The following is a 24,360-nucleotide window of genomic DNA, read 5'->3' as shown; positions in this document are numbered from 1 at the left end:
AGAGACCCTGCCTTATTAGACTCGAAACAGACTCACCATGTTAATACGAAGGATCGGCATATGGTTCTAATAGGCTTTCTAAAATGATTTATCAGCTGTGATTAAGCCCTTGACCAGCATGTCTATCTTCATAAATAAAGGAAAAGTGCACCTTGCTCTGAAGTGTATCAGCAGTATCTTATTACCCACCCAACCATAGAGACTGCAGCCCACTCTGGGGAGCAAAGAGCTCGTGTTTAATAGCAGAGCTTATGCTCTAAAGAGACTGCCAAGATTTAGGGGTTTTACCTAACAGATAGGCTTATAAAAATGCCACTACAGGAAAGGTTTATCCCTTTTTCATGTGCCATCCAGTCCATGCTGCTGAAACCTGAACTGGTAACAAGGAAGCTGTGCCATTAAAAACATTCCAAGGAAGACCAAGGCAAAAGGCACAACTTTGCTGTGCTGCTGTGAAAAAAATGTTAGAATGAAATCAGATAGGCCTCCTTTTGTTATGGGTAGCCAAAATATAGAAAACATAACAAACCTCCAAACATTGCAAGAGGGTGACTCAGCTTCTTTGGGACAGAGACAATAATAAGAAGGAGGAAAGTGGACTGTCCTGACTGAGCTCTGAAGGATGATTCATCAGCTGGAATTCAGAAGAACGGGGAAGGATGATGGTTAGGGAGGTTTAGCTGAATCAAAAATGTATGCCCTCAAGAATTGCCTTTCTGCACGATACAGGAACTTATTGCTGGGAAAACATTCAGGTCTTCTCTTTGAGTATGAGGATCTAAACTTATAAATCCACTCAAAAGTCCATTCAAGATAAGAGAGTCCTGCCTGCCAGCAGAAGACAAGATGCTGTACCATGAGCAACAAGCCTAAATTAAAGCCTATTCTTGTGAATATTTCTGCAAGGTCACAGTTTTATCCTGACAGTTTTCCTGCACCATTACGCAGAAAGTGTCCCTTTTGTAACACAGTCCAGTGTAGCAATGAAGTGTCTGGACACAAATACGTGCTCAAAACAGGACTCATAAAGCTGGAGACTGAAGCGCCAACTGTGGAGCTGCCAGCATAGAAAATACAACAAACCACCACATGTCTACCATGAAACCTACAAAGGTTAAGAAGTTAAAATCCAGCAAGCCTACCCATCTGGAGAGAGGAGGAGAGCATTCTTCCTGTCTTTAGCAACACTGAACAACAGCTGATAAATCTTTAACACACATGGTCTGTGGGATGCCCTGTGCTGAGACCAAGGAGATATGGAATCAATCCGAGGCTTTGCCACAGACTTCCTGTGCAATTTTCAGCATGTCACTTGAGCCCAGATCCTTTATGGTAGCTGTCTGATTTACTCCTGCTTTGTTTCAGTCAGAGCAAGGCACCAAAATGTCTTTGAGGGAGGCTATGAATCTTCTGGGGCCATGCTGCTAAAGAGATTTAGGAACCAAATTGAGACAGAAAGCTGCTCTTTTGGCAGAATGGTGGAGAGGACCCAGATACCCTGCAATTCTCACTCCACTTATGTGATTCCTTTGAGAGCTTGGTGCCACACTACTAAGGAGCTCTGGAAAGCAATGTCCTCTGGAATCTGTTTTTTCCCTTAGAAAATGAGAAACAGAGTATTTACCTTCTTCATAGGAATACTTCAAAAGTTAATTTAATTAAGAAAAAAGGGTTGTTGCAAGTCAAAAAATGAACCCAAAAAGCAGATCAATAGCCTGATGCAATTATTGCATATGAAAATCCAGACTAACCCTCATAAAAACTCAGATACAGAGTTACAGTGTATCTTCAATGAGTCACCAAGAAAAAATGCCATGGTGTGAGAATGCTTACATCTTCACAGATACAGATATTATATTTAGAGTATGGGAACTATTGTACTGAAACCTTTGAATGTAGGGTGATACTTTGAAATTTAGAGTTTTGAGCTATCACCTTGACAACAGCTGAACTGATTGATAAAGTAACAGCTTGAAGTTATTACAAAACATACAACAATGGTACACTGGCCCTTAAGCACTGTATTAATATAAACAATTTCTAGTCTTACTAATTTCTAGTCTTACTTTGTGTCTACTATGACATACTGAGTATATAAGATATGTAATCTCAGTAGGAAAATAAGAAATCAGGGCCCCTTTGACTTAAAATATGGATGGTTTTACATCATGATTAGACAAATGGATGGAGAATGTACATATGTGCATTTATGATAGTATAATTTTTTAAAAAATCAAAATAGTAAGTGTTTAAACATAGGTCTTTGCTTCCATTGTAAAGACTGCCAGACAATGAACCCAAGGTGCTCCAGGAACAGGCTCGTGAGTTTGTTGGTTTGTATTATTTCACAAGTTAAATTCAGCCCTTTCAGAGCACTTGCCTCTGAAATGTGCACAGTGTTCTTCTCCAGGACCCTACTGGGGTTTCAGAGTACTTACCAGGGAAAACTGGGGCTAATTTGTCACATATCAGCCAAACCAAAATGAACCCTTAATCCCTGTTCTTTCACCAAGGGAATGCATTGCCAGCACTACCCCATAGCCTATTAGTATTACAATACAGTCCTCTAAAACCCAAGCACTTACACAATGTGCTTTGTCAACATATAAATATTTTTCTTCTCCTATAAGGGTACATATGACCCCATACATATCACTCTTTCCTGGCTAAGGGTGATTTACTGCACTGCTAGTTTCAGCTGCTATAATGTCAACTATTAAATACAGGCAAAATCCTTCATGATTTTTCTGTATTACTTTTCAGAAGGGAGAAAAACCTATGGGCTAGATACACATTGCATGAAATTTAAGCAAGATGTGGAAATTAAGTTAATTATTTTCACCCAACTATACAACTTTAGGAACAGATTCTATCATTTCCAGCTTGCTTTGAATTATATCATCTTCCCTACACTCATAGGCTGCAGTACCAAACTATGACATTCAGCAATATATGCAAGAAATTTCTTCTGGAGGTCAGAGAGTCGCTGAGCTCAGCATGAAATAGTGATGTGCTATAAGCTAGACAAGTACATTTTATATATTTATCTATTTTATCTATATATCTTCTTATGCAGATACACAGAAATATATACAGAAGGAGATCCTAGAAGGCACAAACCAAATATGTCTTTCAAACACACATCAGTCTGTAGCATCATCTCTTTTTTAACACAGCTAAACTGGATACTCAGGATTTTTATTCCTTCTGCAGATTGAAATTATTTAACCCTTAAAGGCTTTGTATTTGGTTTAGTTCTTCTTCTTTACTGGACTACTTCAATTTGCTGATGCTTTTCTAGCAGTGAGGTGCCTGCCTTAGGATAGTACACTTAGAAGAGGAACATCAGGCCATGTAGAGGACTAATGAGCTTCCTGAACTGACACTGAACAACCCACATTAAAACGAAGTTGTAATTAAGAATAGCCATTTCCCTGCCTCATTTGCATAATTTATACATTATCTTGCAGCCCTGAACACTGATGAGAAGATTTCAATGTTTCAGGATAAGTCTTAGGAAGTAATGCATCCAAAGTCCAGCATATGCAGAGTGTGATTTTAAACATGCATGCATTTTGAAAATATTCAGCTCACTATGTGTAAATTCTATTTGATGCAATACTCTACTTGTTACAATCATCATATTTCCACTTTTTCTCATTTCACACAGGGACGTCAGGCTAGATGTATTTTAAGAAAGTGGATCCACTAAGTTATTCAGAAACAGACCCTGACTCTTCCCATCTCTGACAGGATCCTCTCAGCCCCAATTCAATGCTCAGAACAAGATGTGACAACAGGGCCTATCCAGAAGCAGCAAAGGTCATGTGTTTGCAATTACAACCCACTGCAAATGATTTGGATACCTAATGTTCCAGGCAGTGCAAGCCTAAAACCTGCAGCCAGTGGGCTAAAATGGCCTTGTGACCTACCAGCACTACCTGCCTTGTTGAGTTGGGTTGCAAGTTCTGTCTGGGGCTGACGTGTTAATTGCTGTCTGCCTCAGGTTCCCAAGAACTTTGACATTTACAATTTTCCAAGTAGAAATATAGTATAGGTATGCTTTTACCTGTGCTAATTTTGGTGGGGAATTTGGGAGGTAGGAGGTTTGTGTTGGGAAGAGTGCTGTCAGGAGGATGGAAAAGCCTCTTTCTCACATGCTTATCCATATTCTCATTGCTGATCTGTGGCATCACTTGCCTTTCTTTCAGGTCTTTCTCAAGGAGAGACTTCCAACTAATATAGGGTGGTATACAGAGCAGACAAGCCACAACCAAGAGACAAACTCACTCCCATTTATAGCTTTATTTTTCTCAGTTTAGGTCCTGGAGGTCATCATCATCATTTTTGTTCCTTGAGTGCCCTCAGTCCCCAAGCAAAGGCCAATCCACATCCACTGTCAGAGGTGGTCCTTGACAGATGATCTCACTACCACAAGGCAGACCAAGTATGGGAGGCATAAAGAGACACTTCTTCTACTTTACACATGAGCAACTGTGGAGGAACGATGTCAAGTGATTTATTCCTGGATAGGAAACTGGGATATTAATGTAAGTGCTTTCCACTCAATAGTACCTTTACAAAAAAAGGTACACACGGTGTTCCTAAAACCACCCACTCAGAGCTTCACAGCTAATTTGGAAAGTCACCACTCTGCATAACCAGCTTCATCACAACAAATTCTCATGGATTATCCATGGGCTCCCACCCAGAAGATTAAAAAAAAAAAAAAAGAAAAAAGAAAGAAAGGAAAGAAAATGCAGCTACTTGAACCTTATCCTCTGACTTTTCAAAGTATGACTCTCAAAGAGCAAAAAAAGCCAATGAGAAATGAAAGTGTTTTTCTGTTACAAGATTTCAGTGTCAAGCTGTGTGCTAAGCCGCAGTGATATACTAAAATAAACAAAACTGTTTCTTTCAGAGTCCAGAGAAATTAATATGACCAAAAATATTTTTGGAAGACTTTTCTGTGCAGTGAGTAAGATTTCCATGCTGTTAACCTTAGTCTCCATGTGTTGGTAGGTCCATTAGGCCAACACTACATCACACTCATATTGCAGGGATAGGCTGTTGGAAGCATTTCCTTAGGGACAGCTGCAGCCCAAGGAGTCTCCTTCTGTCTTGGCCTTTGTCTCCTGCATTTGTGCAAAGCCCTACTGGGGCCTGCTTCAGATTCCTATCTGACAGTCAGTCAGTAATGTAAGAATGAACATACAGCAGACTAATTGGAAACACAGAGCAAATGTTACAGGTTAGCCAGCTAGTGGGACTTATGCCCCTTTCTTTTTCTTTCCTTTATTTCCTTTTTCATCCCTTTTTTTTCTCTCTTTTTTTTTTTTAATTTCCCACCACCATGATCACTTATTTGCTCCCTGGAGATCATCAATGGCAGCTGCAGGGGTTGGTAGGAGGGCAGAATAAGACTCCCAGAGACTGCTAAACAGCTGGAATTATCAGGTAACTTGATGCCCTGGTCTAGGTTTTAATCAGATTTTGCAACTATCCCTCACAAACTGAAATCTCTCTGCAACATCAAGCACTGCAGTCTGGGGCTAGCTGCACTCAGGTTCACCTCAGTAGATTTCTTCTGCTCTCCCACTCCTGCAAACTAAACACCAGGCACAGAGAACAACTTAAAAATCCTGTGATGGACAAAGAAGTAGGAGTGTACAGAAACATTCTCCCTGATTCTAACTAAGACTCCCCTCAGCTGAACCTAAACCACAAATTTTTTAACAAGTCTAAAATTAGACACATTTATCTCAATGCATGGCTGTTTCCTAACACACAAAGCTGTGAGGGTCAATCTGAGCTATTTTCCCAAAACCTGAACTCTCTCACATTTGGAAACTCTTATTCCTTGCTCAGCACACCATGGCACAGCCCCACTCCTCCACTATCTGTCCCAGTCTCTTTCCTTATGAACCACAAATAATCAATACCAAGACTCCCTTCATTATAAGCCAAAACTAAGCCGCTCCTGGACTCCACTCTCTTTCTGCAAGCCTCCTCTCCTGTTCTGCACCTCAGCACACAGCTTTACCCCTTTTCTTGCTGGCTTCTCTAGCACATTAAGCTCTTTTACCATTCTTTGAAAGTTTTAACAGCACTTTAGGATCTCTGAAAACACTCTTAACTGTCTTTGGGTACAGGAGCACACTTACATACAAGGTGGCCTATATAATTCAACCTGAAGTTCAAAATACTGACAGAATAACTTCAGAATAAACTAAAAAAATACTAATTGAAAATGGGATATGTTATCTAATAGATGTTTCAAGTCAAAGTTTCTCAGCTCAACTTGAATGCTTTATGAGAAATACAGAAACACAATAAAGCTGGTATTGATGATGAATAAATCACCACCCTGTTATGGAGGAATTTAAAAAAATAAGAAAAAGAAAAGATGTTTCTCTTAAGTAAATGCCCCTTCATAAGCCAAATTTCCCTGTAACATATTTGAGCCAGTTTGCAATCCTTACTTCAAAGATGATATAATTTTCCCAAGTCTCTTCCTCAAGAGGTGTGTGGTTTGTGTTATAGTTTACTTAAAAGCAGAGACTTGGAATCAAACCCTGGCAAACACAGTTACACTTTTTCTTTTATTATTTAATACTAGTTTTTTGTTGGTTTGGGGTTTTTATTTCTGTCAACTGCTTCAATAGTTTTAAAAAGCATGTCACAATTTATAGTGCCACCTAGTTTCTAACCAAAAGGTTACTACTAGGTAGTAGAGCTCAGTGGGCTTTCTCACAGATTAAAGGACACTTCCTTTGCCATTTCAAGGAATCAAAAGGGGAGGAAGGGCTTGGTGTGCTCACACTCACCCTTTTGTTGTTCTCTTCTTCTTGTGCCTTCCTGAACTCGTGCTCCAGGGAGCAGTCGATGTCGTTGAAGAGGCCGACTTCCTCGCAGTTCTTCAGAAAGCGCGTTGGTGTGGGAGTCTGATCTGAGAACAGGACAAGAAATGATCGTTGGTGCTCAATATTAAAAGGAGAGGGAGACAATCAAATAGTCTTTCAGGAAAAGAGAGGTTCTAACCAAGCTTCTCTTTGCCTTCCCAACCCTACCTACCGCACCATCATTAAAAAAAACCACACACCACTCAATTTCTACACTAAACGCTGCAGGCAGCCCTGCTTGCCATCAATGTCCAAGACCAGGCAGCAGTCATCATTTGGGCAAAAAGACAACAGCTGGGTTTTCCCAGGGCACATAACACAAGTGCATCTCCTTAACGTGTGCAAATGGTCATTACAACTCTCTCTGAACCTCCAAAAATAGGCTCATGCAGAACAACGCACAGTGCATCTCGTAATGCACATTCAGACTACAGCATGCATGATAACTGCTGTGGATACACACTAGTTAATGCCTTCAAGTGCACAAAAACCACCTCAAACATACACATACTTAGCAAAAAAGGCAGCCCTGGCGAGAAGTTTTGCTTCCAGCACAATTTTTGAAGGAAGAGTTAAATAACATATGGAAAAGCTATGATAAGTGACATTCTGGCCATGAAGAAACATCCTTTTGCATTTTATACCTGAAAGTGTTGATAATACATGCAAAACCATTGAATTTGGAAAAAAAAAAATTCAAAATTCAAAAAAATTCAATGCCTTCGTCTCTAGGATTTTTCTGCCCTCTCAGAATTAATACATTAAGGATTCTCATTAATGCCACAGGCAGGAGGGACTGAAGAAATTACAAGGTTTTCTAGTACCTTTTCAAAAACCTGAAAGACACACAAGCAAAATTGCCATGCAGACTGTAGTTTTAGTGACTTCAGTTTCTTTCTTCAGGAAATGAAAAATCAAGCCCAAATTTGGGAACCAAAGACTCCCCGTAGCACAGGTCTGAGGCACCTCTACTCATTCTAAGTCTAGTTCTTAATTATTCCACCTTGGCTCCTTCTCCCAAGACTCTGTCCCAGCTCAAGATGGTTTGTACCTGATTTCACAGAAAGATTGGACTCACTTTGTCAAAAAATAATCCAGCATAGTCCTTGAATACTACCTATTGTTTGCATTTCATTCTTTAAAGAATGAAAACTCTGTCATATTAAACCCCGTTACCCATATTGGGTCAATTCTGACCTCAGAAAAAAGCTCCACTTCGACAAAGAAAAAATTGCTTTCTTGCACCTAGCTAAGCTGGGTCAAGTTCTTATATTACCCCCTTACAGCAAACAGTTACTTAACACCATGAATTTTACATGATCAGGATAGAAATGCACATCAGCCCTTAATGAAGCAGTACAAAAGCAAGGTACACAAAAGAAAATGCAGTTTTCACTTAGAAACTAAGGGAGAGGATCAGCCTCCTCCATTATAAAGCCAGGAGAAGGCCATTTCCACCTGTATCAAGAATGATCCTCCAGGTTTGACTTTCTCAGGTAATCCAAGGGCAAAGACATTCATTTGCATTCATATTTCTGATGGAACATCAGAATGCAAGTCCTTAATGTTAAAATTCTTTTTTCATTTCTTTTGGCTTGAGCATCCTACTTATGAACATAAAGGAAACAAACTTCAAGTATTTGGGAATGCACACTTATTTATCTATTACCTTTCACAGCTTATAACTGTATTACCAGAGTCAGAAACAAAACTTTCTAAGAATTCTGCAAGAACTCAGCACAAGGAGATGAGCCAACAAGGTGCTGGCATTGATGGGAGCTGAGGACACTCAGCCTTTTACAGGTCCATATCCTAAATAAGCAGTGCCAAACAAATCTCTGAAGTAACCTCTGTAAACTCAGTAGATTTACACCAGGGTTATTTTTGGCCCTTGGACTGGAGCTCATACTGGAAATGAATGGCACTAACATGCAGGAGAAATAGATTTCATTTCCAAAAAGGATTAAATGCTACTTTAACGAACAACACCATTCTTTTGTAGAAAATCAAGGACAATTGTCACTAAGCCTTCCTGGACACAAAGGGCACATTAGTATCTGAATGTGAGGTAAACAGAGGAAATGTTTTATTGTTAGAAGTGATGTATCCATATCAAATAAGCAAGGTATCAATTTCATGGCCAAAATGAGAAACTATGGTTTCATAAAGAAGCAGATGCCACTACTTTCACTAGAATCAAAAATTCTGAGTTTCTTCAGAGTTGCTTGGGCCCAGAATGGACCAAAAGGAAAAAAAGGTATCACACTAAAGTAAATCCATTTTAAAAGCAAAAAAAAGCAAGCCAGAGCAAGAATGTAACTTCAAATGCACAAGGGCCTCAATGGCTTCCTTTCTCCACTCATGCTGAAAATCTGTCTTCTGCACCACAAGATAACCACAGTTGTTACCTACAATTGAACTTTCCAATTAACTGTTTAATTATCTCAAAAGATCAAAACAGATAATGACACTGTTTACACCACCTACATATTGAGATGGTGACCTTATTTTCTTACCTCAGTCTCCCCATAGTGCTAGTGTAGTTGCTATGTTCCAGAAATCAGACTGGCAGCAATTCACATCAAGTTAAAACAGACAGCCCCTCGTTTCTCCCAAGTGAGGAAGGAGCATCACCAACCAGCCAGCCTAAGCTCCATCCACAGACCTCCTGGAAGTCAGCTCAGCCAGATGTAAAACCAGACCTGCCCTCCTAGTTCTAATACTTCAGCCTCCAACATTCACAGGATCCAGAAGGCCACAAAACCTCTGTCTTTGTGAGGGCAGAACTGATACAGATCCAGACTTTAAAATGTTGAGACTTTGTGTAGTAAAGTAGTTACACTGTACATATACTGCACTCATTGGTCACAGGATTTCAAGGCTCCCAAGTCTTATGAGCTTGATTTGCTCCTGAGCAACTAACTGTTTTGTCTCTGCTAAACACCAGTTCTCCTTCAGGATGTGGGCAAATTAGTAGAAGAAATCACTCTCAACACCACAGAAATTCTTTTACCTAGATTAGGCAAGCCTTTATGTTTTAATTGGGAGGAGTATCACAAGGGACACCCTAGCATAAGCTACAAAATCAGGTCTCCCAGAATTAATAAAATATTCCTAATTCTCAGCACTTAAAAATGCATTAATAGTTCCAACAGCTTGTGCCTGACCTCATTGTTCCCTGTTGGTACAAACAAAGCTTTTGTTGCTATCACCAGCGCCCACAACTATTGCAGACTCACTGAGAACAGGGCCCTGATTTGTTGCACTTCAGCAACAAATGAGCCAGACCCATCTGGACCAAAACTCAGACGGAGCCAGCACCACTCTCAGCATTCCTGCTGAGGACACACGTTATGCAGGAAGCTGCTCTGCAGGCACACTGCTGCTCACACACCCAGGGCTCCTATATTAGTCACAAACTGTATTTTGTATTGGCAGCTTGGGATACAGGATTATCTGGGTTAACCCAAGACACTGATCAGCTATCCCTACGTTCAACAGGTAAAAATCTTTCCATTCTCAACTAGTTCCATCCTCTAGAACTAGTTTACTGTCCTTTGAGGCATCTACCTCTAGCCATCTGTCACTTCATAGGTAAACCTGTCATCTGATAATTGTTTAGGAACTTTTTTCTATCTCAAATTCATCAACAGCCTAAACACAGATTCAGACTAGGCAATCAAAATATTGTTCAGCCTATTACTCAGGGGAATAATCAGCCTCTCTGATGACACAGCCATGACCAGGAAGGCTGCAAAAAATGTCAAGTTTAAATAAGCCTCAAAAAAGTAAATGGACAATATATAAGCCCCAGAGCAAGCCCAAATGATCCCAAGTTAACCTACTATATCTTACAGGAAGGGATTTCAGACACACTCAGCAATTACATTCAGGCCAGACTTTCACATACTGTGTATATTTTGGTTGCTGACTTTTGAATACCTGTCCTCAATGTCTGAAGTGACACCTGATTTTTCAGACTCATAAAATAGATATGTGTGGTAAGGCAATGGGGAACTTGAAGTCTTCAAAAAAGTCAAAAGGTTCCATTATGTACTCACAATGTTTGGCAATAGATGGGGGTTTGTTTGTTGTTGTTCATTTAGGGGAGTGCGGATTGAAATAATAGAAAGGACACTCAGTCTCAATACATTGTTTTCAAAAAACAGCTAAGGAAATACAACATTAGCTTGCTATACAGAAACTTGCTAGATTCATCCAGAATGTGTTTTGTAAAATTACCTTGAATTCCTGAGTTTCACCCCTCAAAACACAAAAGGAAACTTTAAAGCATGCTACCAGTTTTAAAAAGCCCTCGAGTACCAAAGGACACTTATTTGAAACAAGCTTTCATTTTGAGAAGAAAAAAAAATTAATTCTCATTTGGTGAAAGATACCGAACAGCCAAGCTGCAAAGTGTGTAACTTGATTCTTCATTTTTCTTTCAAAAAATTGTTTAGTCTGATGTGCAATAATAATAGACACTTGGCTTGTTCAGCTGTGGGCTCTGTTGAAGTTATACACTTACCCATGTTGTGCTTTCATACAAGGATAACAAAGTCAGAGTAATGGGGCTAGCACAGAAATTTGAAGGGCTGCACATCAAGCAGCCACAAAGACAGAGGAACGTCCTGAGAAGTTCAGAAAGGTTTTCTTCATTGATTTCACAGGTTTCCACCCAAGTGCACTGAGGAGTTCAACATCATAACACAACAACCAGGAGGAAAAAGAGGAGAGGAAGAAGAAATGCACTCAAACATAGGTGGTGAAACTGCTCCCACCCAGATGAGGGCTACCAAGAACTTTACTGCCTAAATATGTACTCTTTAAAGCACTGGTTGGACTTTCCTGGAGGGATAAACATACTGGGTACAACCAATTTTTAAAGTCTTCTGGTCACTCTGAAACTCACCAGTAAATGTAAGAAAATGTTTCACTTCATTTTTGATAAAGCAAGGGGCACAGAAGCTAACAAGAAAACAAACTACACTATGAGTCCTCATACCCAATCATTTTGCACCCTCAAAATTCATGCCTAGATAAACCTCTCTGTGTAAACTACAAGGAGGGAAAAATTAAGGCAACCAAGAGTGATGTAAATTACCTCACTGGCACAGGCATTACTTGGGAAAAGGAATACCTTTGCACTAACTTTATCACAGGCACTTCTTCCATCTAGAGAAAACTGTTTCTACCTCCACAGCGGGCTTTATCACCAAAACTCTAGAGGATTTGTTTTTATTAAATAGAATGAGGAAGGAAAAAAGGTTTCTATGTAGATAATCCCCAGCTCCCAAAGTTCTGTCCCACAGGGCTTTTATTATTTCCCTGGAGGAAGCAATCTATTCTACAGACATTAATATTTTGGTGTTTAAACACAAAAGCTTTGTCACACAACACAATGTAGAGTTTCAAAGCAATGCAAACACTGTTCACTCTCTACAACAGCAAAGAGCTGATATCTATTTCAGTCAATTTAACTATAAAGTTGCCTGCAGGGGTGACTAGCATGCAAAACTTACATAAGATATCCTGTGATATCTCAAACAGCTCTTTTTTAGCTGGAAAGATGGAGAAGAAATGGAAAACACCAATTACTCCCTATCCATATTCTTAACCAGACTTTCCAACAAACAAAAATAAAATACATACAACAAAGAGGAACAAATAACATTCATTCTAAAAGACAGAATTTTCTTGTCAAGTTGTGCAACAAAACTATCACTTGCATTTTAGTGCAATGATTCTAGTGGATTTTCCTTACATTTATACAGTCAGAGAACAGAAAGCAGTTTGGTGTACATGGGTATCTGGAGTTTCTGAATTGGTTCAAGAGATTGGTTGAACAGATTTAATATAACCTGTTCTTAAGCCAGCATGAAAACAATGGCAGAAAACATAGTGAAGCTAGTTGATAAACCTGGAAAGACATACCTGATAAACCAGCACAGCACCAATTGCTGCAATCAGGTAATGCACCATTGTTTATTAGACACTGACCCCACCTACATAACAACATATAACTTCACATATAGCATAATTTTACCTCTCCCTTAGAAGCTTATATTTCAGATCCAAACACAGATTTCACACATAAAACAAGTTTCTTCTTCCCAAGTCATATTTTGCTTAGTTTCTAAGATGTCTTTTACAAAACCAACAGTTTCAGTGCCTACTTGCAGGAACAGTTTATAGAAAACATTTTTAATGTGTGTTAAATATTACTGATATTATAGTGAACCCAGACTGTGGATTAAGCTACCTTTGTGAACAGGGTAAATAATTCTAATGTCTACTGAAAGCATACAATGTGCTATTTTTCATGACTAATTATTAATAATAAATGGATCACACACAACAAATTAAAATATATTATAAAACATACAGGAAAAAAAAAATAGGAAGTCTGACTTCTAAGCAGCTTAGGAGAAAGAGGAGGGGGGAAAACTAACACTGCACCTGGCTTGTTACAGGGCAATTGCTGCTGCAATTCTTTGAACCTACTGATGACAGGAACATTTTTTTATAAAAAGTCACATAAGCAAAAATGCAAAAACAAGGAAGACATGAAGACAAATGTCTAAGAAAAAAGTATGTCTCTTTTCTCCATTTATCATTAATTTTTCATTCTGAAATCTAAGAATAAAACATCTTAAACTTTAAGGTATTTAGATTTCCCCGGGGTTTCAGTGGGTAATGAAACAACTATTTTTCAATGTCTTCCTGCAGAGAGTAGATGATCTATGATGCTTCCTGAGTAAGGACTGCAAAATGCCAAACAAATTCAGCAAACAAACACAAAAAGAGGAATCAATAAACCAGCCCAATTTGCCAGGGCTTTATGGGCAGGAACATTGGCCACAGTCCTTGGGAACACGTGTGTCTTTTTACCCTTTCACTACTACACAGGATCATCATAAACAAACCTCAAAGAATACATCCCTTAGAAGCAATCTCGGAGTCTTTCTGGCCAGAAAATTCCACATTAGTATGTACACATTAGTATGGCTAACTGCAGGTTTAGGGGGCCCAGTACCAGTGGTGGTGCTGGAAGACAGACATTGTTTTTGCTTAGGAAGGCAACCCATTGCAAGGAGCAGGATGGCTAAATCACAGGAGTTACCAAACACAAATGGGGCTGCTCTGCTCAGGGGATTCCTGATGGCAGAATAGATTCCTTAGAAACTGCACTCGAACAAAAGTCTTGCCAAACAGAAAGTTTTAACAAAAGCCAGCACTTGCACAGGGTGAATGTGCCCACAGCACAGATGTCTTCGAACAGTTTCACTGCCAAAGGACACAGCCAAATGCAAAAGCAGCTTTTCTTCATTTGTGCTTGCAAATACAGGATTCTGTGGGCATAGCTGGCATTCAGGCACTTTACAAGACCTAGTCTTCAAAATGCTGTGTACTGTTTCTTTCTAAACTTAGTCCTCTATGGAATTTTAAAATTAAAAGCAAAATTAATTCTTTTTGGGAAAAAGGCTGTCCAACTTTTCATTGGTGCCCAAAGTCCCAACAAAAAAAAACCCAAACAAAAAAAGACCTAAATATTTGCAAGCCATTGTTACTTCATTATGATTTTCATAAAAATGGAAACAGTTTAACCAGAAAATAGTTAGTCTGCTGGAGTCCCTTTAATAAATATACATTTGCATCTGAAATGGCACAATTTATCTTGAAAAAGCCCATTCCAAAAGACAAATATCAAACACTACTGAACATCCACACATACATTTTCATCACAGAGGGGGTCTTCTACCATTACTTTAAAACAGAAAAAGTCTAGAGATACTATTCTAAATAGTCCAATACTACAGCCCAAAGAATAAACAATTGGAAAGGGAATAGGAGAGGAAAGAAGTAAAATGAAGGGCTAGCTTCACTTTACCCAACACTGGCTGAAGGCCAGCAAGCCATTGATATGTGGTTACACAGACAAGAGTACAGAAAGACTACATAAGAAATATACTACTCAAGAAATTATAGGGTGCAATTGTACCTAATACCAAATAACCCTGTCTATGAAGGGGGAGGTGCAGAGAGAGATGGGGAAGGAGCACTGGATATCACCCACTTGTTCACCTTTCTGGTTATGGCTATTTACAGGGGGCACTTCCTGTGTCACCACACAGGTGGCTCACACAATGTGGCCTCTTCCAGGTGCTGAAGGGAGTCTGTCCAGCCTAAATAGCAATTCTTCCACAACAATGCACTTCATTAACACTCTCACTGCTGGGCTCCCAAGTGCCACACACTTAAGTGCCTGTATTTCACTGGAAATCAATGACAGAGCTGCCAGCATGCCTGAGGTTCAGCGATTTCTTTCCCTCTCATGGCAAACTTGTATGAAGGCAGAAGAACGGCAACTGTCTTTTTATTCAAATATATGCATTCTAGCTCAATCTACCTCTCCTTGTTATTTAATTGGAGCTGGGGCTTTTTAAAACCAATCTTGGAGTCATTTTGCCAGTAGCTTTCCAATAGGAGTCATGCTTTCAACATCATCTGAATAGTTATCTCGACTCTTGAATTCATGTCTTCTTACCTGATAACATATTATCTGTTTTTATTGAAGGAAACTTCAAAGTCATTTCATGTTTGTGCCTGTGAATCATCAGATGATCCTCTGTTGGAAAACGCTGTCAGGCAAACACAGAAAGAGAGAGAGGAAGAGAGAAAAAAAAAAAAAAAGAAAAAAAAGAAGAATTTAATTCTCTAATAAACTTTTGGCATTGGACAGAATTTCAAAAATGAGAGACGGAAAGAAATTTATCCAGCTAGAAATGTGTCCAAATGGCACAGGAAACAGAATATTTGAAAATACAAGTGAGTATGAGTAACAAATAGCTGCACTTGACTTAGAAACACATTTGCTGCCGTGCTCTCTGGGGTGACAAACCATAAAGTGTCGTGCAACTGCTTGGAAAAAATTACAGTCCAAGTTTTGGATTCTAAGGGTCTCAGACACCCACTGCAGCTACCACAGCCTCACAAGTCACCACGTGCCTGAGCATCTGCAATAGCTGCTGTTCTGTATGCTCTTAGCCCACGGCAAATGCTAAGTAATGAGGCAAATCTTAAATCACTTTACTGGATTTTTCTGCTTTTGTGTCTTTCTGCAACATATATCTGATGAACAGCTATAAAAATAACTAAATAAGCCAGCTTTTTTTCTATCCAAAAGTATTCAGGCAAAACACTTCTTTAATTTTGAAAATATCTGATACTTTCACTTGATTTGAAGTGGCAATTAAATGGTGCACAGTTTTATAGCAGCTAGTTATGACCCTTTATGATACTAAATCAAATTATTCTCCTTTATCAAGCAGAGAAGGTGGAGAGATGTTTTTTGTAAGAAACTAATCAGTGTGCTAAGTTTGTTCTACAATCTGATTACAGACTTATACAAGAAATAACTTCTTTGGAACAAAACAAAGAACAGACAAGCTTGAATAAACTCTCAAGCACTTGCACATTTGGGCTCAAACAGCAGAATGGTTCTGTGAAGTTTCCTTCACCACAATGTGCATACACAGAACTTTGCTACTGAGAGGTTTCAGCTGGGTTATTTCAGGACTACCAAAAGCCAAAAGTAGTATCACCAAGGCTTGAGGGAAAAAAAAGAAATTAAAAGCAGCTCTTTAAAGCAACAGGTACATAGGAGACAAAAAACAATGGCAACAAAAGAGCTAAAGGGACCTAATGGTTTCAACACAGTATACTCTTGGCTAAGTGACTTTGCTTGTGGCTAAAGTATAAATAATTGCCATATGTTACACCTTCTGAGAATCTCTCTTAACCCATAGACAAAGCAGCATAAATAATGGAATTTAATTCTCTGGGGGAAAAAAAAGGAAAAAAAAATTGGAAAAGAAAGAAATCCCAAAGCAAAGACCTTTTTCTCACTGTGAAATCCTGGTTCACTGCTTACTCATCTGGAAGAAATGCAGCATTGGGAATTTATGTTAAGAACAAGGGGAATATCTGAGAAAGACTTTGCTCAATGAAATCATGAAGGGGGTGAAAAAACCCCCACATTTATTTCTCCTGAAAATGGATTTTCCTTCATGGATGCCACGGTCTCTCTTAATGATGAAATCAGCCAGCTTAAACACGGTGTGAGGCAAGAGAGGAGAAACTGTTCCTCCAGCCCAGATTTCTCTGTCTTTTCTCTAAGTCTGCTTTCTTCCTCGTGCAGAAGGTTGACTCCATCAGCCTCAGCACACATCTGCAGGGGCCAAGAGAGAAGCCTCAGCCAGCTTAGCTGGACAGCAGCTCTGCATTAGGCACTTGTGTCAAGTCCTCATTTATTACAAACAGGGGTCATGTTGGAGAATGGGAAGTTAAATGTTTTTTAAAATGGAATTTACATCTACATTGTTCATCTTTCCAAATTGTAATAGCATGGAACCAAAGTTGCTCTCTGAACACCTAAAAGAGCTTGTCTGGATCAGCTTCTCCTCCACTGAGGAAACTAATTAAGAGTTGACAAGAAGACACTCAAGTCCACTGATTTCAGTGGAATTTAGTTTCATCAAAAAGGTAAATAAACATCACAGTTAAACTCAGATACTTTTATTCTACCTCTGTGACAGAATGGTGAAAGTTTAACTCTGCATGTGGAAATCTAAAGGGACATATTCTCAGCCTGAGGGATAACCCAAAAGATGCACTCTGCCTCCCATGGAAAAACTCCCACTTAGTGAAACAGCAAAGCCACTCAGCCAGTTGTTAACTGGACTGAAGGCTTCTGCCTCTCCTTATTTCAGCTCTTGGCAAAATCAACACCTACACTTCATTAACAGTCACCCACCCCTCTTCCAGAAGAACCTGAAGAGTTGTAAATATCTTACCCAGCTGAAAACTCCCAACACACAGCTGAAACAGGGAAAGGTTCACTAATTAAGAGAGGAGGACTCTGGAAAATGGGTAAGCTGTATCATGTGTCATGGATGCACACAGAAAGCCCATGGCAAAAGCCCAAAAGATGACCTTGTCTAAAGATTTTACTCACAAACTCTTGTTACTAAAACAAATTAGGGTCAGAAGTGCCACACATGGAACTTCCCTCATCGCTGCATGTGGGGGAACTTCCCTCACCACTGCAAAATCACTGAAAAAACCACACACACCCCAGTTCAAATCTCAGCAGGTAAATCCTTGTCACTTCAGGGGTTTTTTTTAAGCTCATTAAACATCTAATGTTACAAGTCAGGTTTTGCCCTTGGAGACATATGGCAGAGCACCAGTCAAAAGGACAGGAATCCCAAATGCACACCCTGGGGAAAAATTTCTCTACAGGCTGCATTTTCCACAGAAAATATTTAGTAGGAAGATGTCTTAAAGACTAAAAATAAATAAATAAATAAATAAATAATCAGCTAATAAGATATCATTGTATTTAAATATTTAAAATAGAAAGAAAACCGCAGGAGGGTTAGGGCCTTCTAACAGCAACATAGTATATTCCATCATACATCTCAGCACAAGACAGATAAATGTGTCCTGCCTAATGTGTCCTCTCTTGATAGTCCCTAAAGGAATCTGCAATACATGTCTTGAAACATGAGGCTTTGGGATGAGAAAAGTCAGAGAAGCAGCTTGAGGAGCACTTGTACCATCTCACTTTTGACTGGCTGCTGTATTTGCTTGAAATATTTTGCAATAATGTCTTGTGGGAAAGGAGAGAATTGAGGGGAAGCAGGTCTTAAAAAAAAACCTACACGAAAAACCCCTGACACACATATTATTATTAGACATGTGTTAATATATCAGGAGGCATTATACAAGCCAGAGCTAGTGCTGAGGACTCAATTAATATCACCGCTGACTCCACTCACCTGTGAGCAGCCTGGGGCACTGCAGACAAAAGGCCTCTCCTGCTCCAAGTTCATCTTTGATTCCTCATAAATCTACATGTTAAAAGGGGAAGGGGGAAAGAAAGGGAACCTATGAATATATACGTTCTAAACTTCACACATGCATGCAACATACAGAAACAGCAGTTTGTGCTTTTGTTTCAAACTCTGCAAACACATCAGAACAAAGTTTTCACACTCAGAGTACTAATTTTGCTAATATTCAGCAGGCTCTCTAGAGTCTAAGTTCTTATTGCTCCTTCCTGAGCATCAATTTACTGTTAAGAAAGAAATAAAGTTCAGCTTTCACAGCATAAATCTGCCTCAAAAAATAGCATATGTTCAGTGTTGTTATTAGATAAGACCGTGTCTTCTCAGAAATATCTTGAATTAAAGGTTTTTACCTTTCCTCCTTCAGTTCCTGCTGAACAACATTAAAACCAGACGTCTAGGTTACTTCTGAGAAAGAGCCCACTTTTTGAAGTTCTGCATCCATACTGTCTGATATTAATAACTTAAATACATTACATCCATGCTCTCCATGCACACAACATAACTGGGCATCCCCATCCTTTAAAAGGTCAACTAGAGCCTCAGGAGTTTCAGCAGTGAAGTTTTATCTCAAACTGCGCTTCCATGTAGCAGTTCCAGTCCTGTAACCTTGAACTAAACCCTGGGGGAAAGCTCCCAAGTCTTAAATAAAGGCAAAGTGTGAATGAAGTTATGCACCTGAATTTGAGTCAATACTAGACCAGTGTCCCTGAGCAAAAAAAAAAAAATTAAATTTTAGTAAAACTCTAGGGAGTAAAATAAGTAAGTCATTTATTTGGAAAATGTTTTCAGCCTGTTGGAACAACTGTTTTTACCAGCTAGAATGTAGTGGCTGACTCATCTGAAAGTAGATTACTTATGTTTAGAGATTCCCTGAAATCCCTTAAAACAACCTCACCACAGCCTCTTTTAGAAAAATACCTGGGTGATGATTGGGTAATTTTTTTCATGACCCAAAGAGAAATATCTTGGTGGAGAAGCAGAATTTGATTTTATGACTGCAAAAATCTGCAGAGGGACAGGTGGTAAAATTGCTCAAACCCACTGAATTTTTTTCAAACTACAGTTCATTTTTCCTGTCATCAGGAGTATCTTTATCATGCTTACAGTTGAGAGAACAATTCACCATTAACCTGTACATCAGCCAGACCCATACTTGCAGCAATTATTTTCACTGGATGATAACATTTTCTTTTTAATTAAACTTCTTTCTGGTAGACATTAGCCTGACAGTATATTTTCCTAATTGTGACATAAGAAACTCCACTCTATCTGACTCTACTGACTCCTAGAAGCAGAATCCAGAAGTGAAGGATTTCTACTTTCATTTGCCCTTCAACCTCCACAAGGACACTTCTCCCAAAAGTTGATAAAAAGCATCAAATGATCTTCCCGATATGGGCATCTCTACCAACATCTGGCCTGAGACAAATGATTTATGATACAATAAAGTGTCAAGAAAGACCCTAACTCAGGCATAACTTATGTATCCACACAAGGCTAGAACTGAAATAACTAAAATTGTACCTAATTTACTCCTTTAAGATTATTCATATCCTGTTTTGATTTAACTTACAGCTATGTTAAACTGAAATAGGATACTCATAATCAGAAATGAAAGAGTATATTCGCATACTAAAATAACTTAAGGTGTTAAATTACTTCTAATTTCAGTTATTTCAGTTCCAGACTGTGCATAGACAAGCTCTTCAGAGATGAAGCCATAAAAATACTCTGAATTACACTATCCTGTCTGAAAGAAACAAGCAGCAGAGAGATAACTGACTAGAAAAACAAACCCCCGCAAAAAACAAAATCAGAACCTCCAGCTAAGTTAGATTTTTAAATCCACCTCTATTTATGGGATGTGACCCCAGGCATGTTGTCTTTCCTAAAGACAACTTTTTCCTTTACACAGAAAGAAAAGAAAAAAAAAGGAAGCTACGCATGGATAATGAAAAGCTTTATTTAATATCTCAATTGCTCCTGCAACTGAAGCACTGCCAGAGATTTCTGTTACCCCCTTTTTCCCCTCCTCAGGGGACAGTGACAACAGCATTTTCAATAGCAAAACAACAGATGAGACTCAGTTTAAGAAAACAAGATAGTTACAATTCTGGTCCCAAGCGTCCAAGTGAATTTCAAAACATTACCAGGAATTATTTGGAGTTTGATTTCTTATTGAGTATTGCAACTCTAAGACTTCCCTCCCCACCCTGAGTTTGACCTTTAGTCCCTGAATCCATCAGTGCATGCTCTTATAACAATTAAATTATTCTCAAGGTTATCTAGTAGATATGCATATACTAAGCAGCAGAATAACACACTAGATGAGGACTAGAGTCCTGAATGCAGGGTTCAGCTCCAGGAAATCAACTATAAGAAGACATGGACTTGTTGTTTACTCTGAGTACCTGGAAAATGCATCAGATTCAACATCAAATTGTTTTTCCCAAATGTTTAAGCAACTGCTTATTTCCATGAGAATCATTCTTTGCAGACACTAAACATAAAAGGAGCAATAATCCAGAATGGCTGTATCACCTGCACTCCAAGTGCTGTCTAGCAGAACTTGACCTGTACAACGTGTTACCAGGTGGTGCAGTGCCCTCAAGACAAATTGCACCATGCAGAATTGGTGTTTGCGTGTGGTGCAATCACTGCAGTTGAGGCTGTGGTGCCACTGACTCTCTTACAACAGTAAATGAGTGGAAGAAGCTGCCTGCTGCCTACACTTTTTGCAAATGTCTGGTGCTTGGTTATCATATGGCAATAATTCCAGTGCTGTGCTTGAATGTTGACCAGAAACAAGCAGCTGAAATTCTGGGCTGTGTGTTGAACCTCCTGCATGAACCTCCTCAATCCCACTGAATTGTGCAAAAGCTGCGGACGCACCGGCACCACCGTGCCTCAGCCCAGGTTTGCACAGGATGGAGACTCTCAACAGCAGAGCTGCTCTGGCTGTGCACAGCACGGCTTGCATGGCACCCTGCTCTGGATGCAGGCAGGCATCTCCCATCCTTCACCCAGACAGCTGCACACAGCCTCTGGCACACACTTCTCCTCACGTGTCTCACGTGTGTTGCTGGGCCACACAATCCACGTCTTCTTTTCCCACACTGTGTGCAGGTGAAGGAAGGAAATAACACAACCAATGGCAACATTTCCACTTCACCTAATAAAAATATATCACAGCAGCCTTTCCATCTAAATTAAGGTGCTTATTAGCCTTTGGGATCTTAAAAATTCAAGTTACACTCATGCAACTCTTGTAGTACTACTAATAACCACTGCAATTAATGCACATGAAGAATATCAGACTAATCTATGATGACTGTAAAGTTAAAAAATTGCTCCAGTCTGAATTTTTTGCTTCTGTTATCAATAGCTTAATTTATTGCAACTTTGTGACTTTTTTGAAGAAACAGTCAAGGATTATAAATAAAAGCGAACACTATTATCAATATGTCAGCATTAGTTCTGATATTATTAACAATAGCCATGAGTGTATAATCCAGCAGAAAAGGGGGCTGAATTTTAATAGACATGTTAACAACATCTGTCAGCATTTATTGCCCTATTGTGACCACGTAAAGAGCCTTATTGGCAGAATGTGTAAGTGAGGAAATCTGCTATGCTGTTGTAGCCTGCCATTCTCCTGAAATATCACTTTGCTCAGGAGAAGTTAAGGTACTCTAATTATAAAAAGAAATAAATAAAAATACAAGAGAAAGGCTTCTCCAACCTATGGCACATGGTAGAGAAACAAGTAAGTCCTGCAGCAAGTCAAGATTTTTTTTCTTGATTTTTGCATGAGTCTTCTAAAAAGTTTTTTTTTAAATTAATAAAACTGAAGCCCACAGTGAGGAATGCAAGAACATAACAAAGAAAAAAAAAAGCAAACAGAAGAAACTAAACCACTCTCAGAACACAGCAACAAACTACATCTCCTCTCAGCAGCAGGCACAGGGAAGTACCCCATGTCCTCAGGCTCCTCAAGGAGATTTTGCAGAGCCCCAGGATCATCTTTTCTGAACCAGAAAAACTTTTCTTATATCTAAGATCAAGAAAGCATGCTCCTTTCTGTCTCTCTCTCCCTCTTTTTAAACTCAGCAGTAATCTTACTGCCATACTGGTAAAAACATCAAGCAGGCTTGTTTCCTGTTTCAATGTTATTCTTGAAGTAGGCTGCAGTAAGAATCTGATTTTCATTGGGCTATTATTATTTGCAGCTGCGTGACCTTTTTAACCCTCTTTTAAAAGTGACATTTCAGCCTTCAACCTCAAGCTGTCTAAATGTTGCAGGGTTTTCAGGCCTCTGATTAACAGAGGAAAAAGAACCGATGGGGAGGTGTACACTACAATGTGTCTAATGCAGGTCAGTGCACCCATCCTGCCATTTGCACAAGTGAGTAATTACATTCTTATAAGCAACCTGTTTGTTGAAATTAATCACCTGGGTTCATGCTTGCAAGACAGCTTTCTTCAGGCTGCTGTGACCAAGGTCACCGAGATTTCCAAGTACAGGTACACAGCACACGGTCTCTAGCGCTAACAGAGCCATGCAGAGACATGAGCAACAAATGAAGCATCACCTGTTTTTTAGGGTCACGGGCACAATGTTTAAAAAGTGAGAGGAGACATGGTCATACTGCACTTGTGAATAGCAAAGAACCCCATCAGTGTGTATGCAGCATTTTAAATTGCTAGTCATGGCTATTCAATACTGTGCTATTTATAGATAATTAGAGCGTTATTAGAAATGCTATTAAGACTTGTTGGTTTTGGAAGTGTAATACACGCAGGGTTAATGCCCATAGTTGTTCCCAATGCATACTTGCTTGAGCAAAGCCAATTTGAAGCAGCATTGTGCTGGAACGGTGCACGGTGGTTTTTCTCAGCGTGGGCTTTTCAGTGGAAGTGCTTGTTTTCTGAGCTAGCATCACGCTTTCCACATGCAGGCATACAGGCTCATTATCACAGCCCTGCCTGCTTCAGCTGCTACAACGAAGGGTCTGTCAGCATTTCCATTAGAAACCCCCCGGTTTCAGGATTAAAGCATTTCCAAATGGTTCTGGATGTTGGAAAGCAATTTGTGTCTGGAGTCCCCAAGAAGGACTTTAATACGATGCACATTTGAGCTGGGGCTTGAGCCCTTGCTGGTGCTCCAGTGAAGTTTTTGGGATTGCATTTATGACATTTATGTGTGGAAAAACACTCAGCTTGGTCCTTTACTCATTTATTTTAAAGGAAGAGAGGCCCATAAATCTTCAGGCAGAGCCGAGTGCTCTCAAAAAGCAGTTGATGTGTGAATTGCCTCAACAGCAAGCAGCCTTCCTTCGTCCTTTCCCCGTGGCTGGCATCTGTGAAGTCACTAGCCACTGGCACCCTCCAGGATCATTTGCAAAAGGAGTATCAAAAAGATTATTTTTTCATGCTTCTGAACACCCTAGTTCTTTCTAAATGGCCACACGGTTTATTTATTGCCTGCCTGAACAAAACTCAGTGCTGGGAAGGCTCCCCAGCAGTCCAGAGTTTTGTCCCTT

The 24,360-nt window shown here is 39.5% G+C and overlaps 1 protein-coding gene across 7 annotated transcripts in view; it reads right to left on the bottom strand.

The window, feature by feature from the left end:
* The window catches only part of CREB5 (cAMP responsive element binding protein 5), a 257,025-nt gene that overhangs the window by 195,239 nt on the left and 37,426 nt on the right, over positions 1-24,360 (bottom strand). For 5 of the 7 annotated variants that reach the window (XR_012579640.1, XM_074537848.1, XM_074537852.1 and 2 more), the window contains 3 exons: positions 18,746-18,817; positions 15,451-15,544; positions 6,828-6,949 (listed from right to left, as the gene is read on the bottom strand). Coding sequence is in view for 5 of the 7 variants with exons in the window: in XM_074537848.1 (XP_074393949.1) it covers positions 6,828-6,949; positions 15,451-15,544; positions 18,746-18,817 (288 nt within the window). In the remaining 2 variants the exon portion in view is untranslated. The remainder of the gene's footprint in view (positions 1-6,827; positions 6,950-15,450; positions 15,545-18,745; positions 18,818-24,360) is intronic. The other 2 variants (XM_074537867.1, XM_074537881.1) reach the window with 2 other exon arrangements.

The sequence above is a fragment of the Zonotrichia albicollis genome, chromosome 1, assembly GCF_047830755.1.
Source record: "Zonotrichia albicollis isolate bZonAlb1 chromosome 1, bZonAlb1.hap1, whole genome shotgun sequence".
In the NCBI taxonomy this organism is placed as follows: Eukaryota; Metazoa; Chordata; class Aves; order Passeriformes; family Passerellidae; genus Zonotrichia; species Zonotrichia albicollis.
The sequence above is the reverse complement of the archived record's forward strand: the minus strand, read 5'-3'. Positions and strand labels throughout refer to the sequence as shown.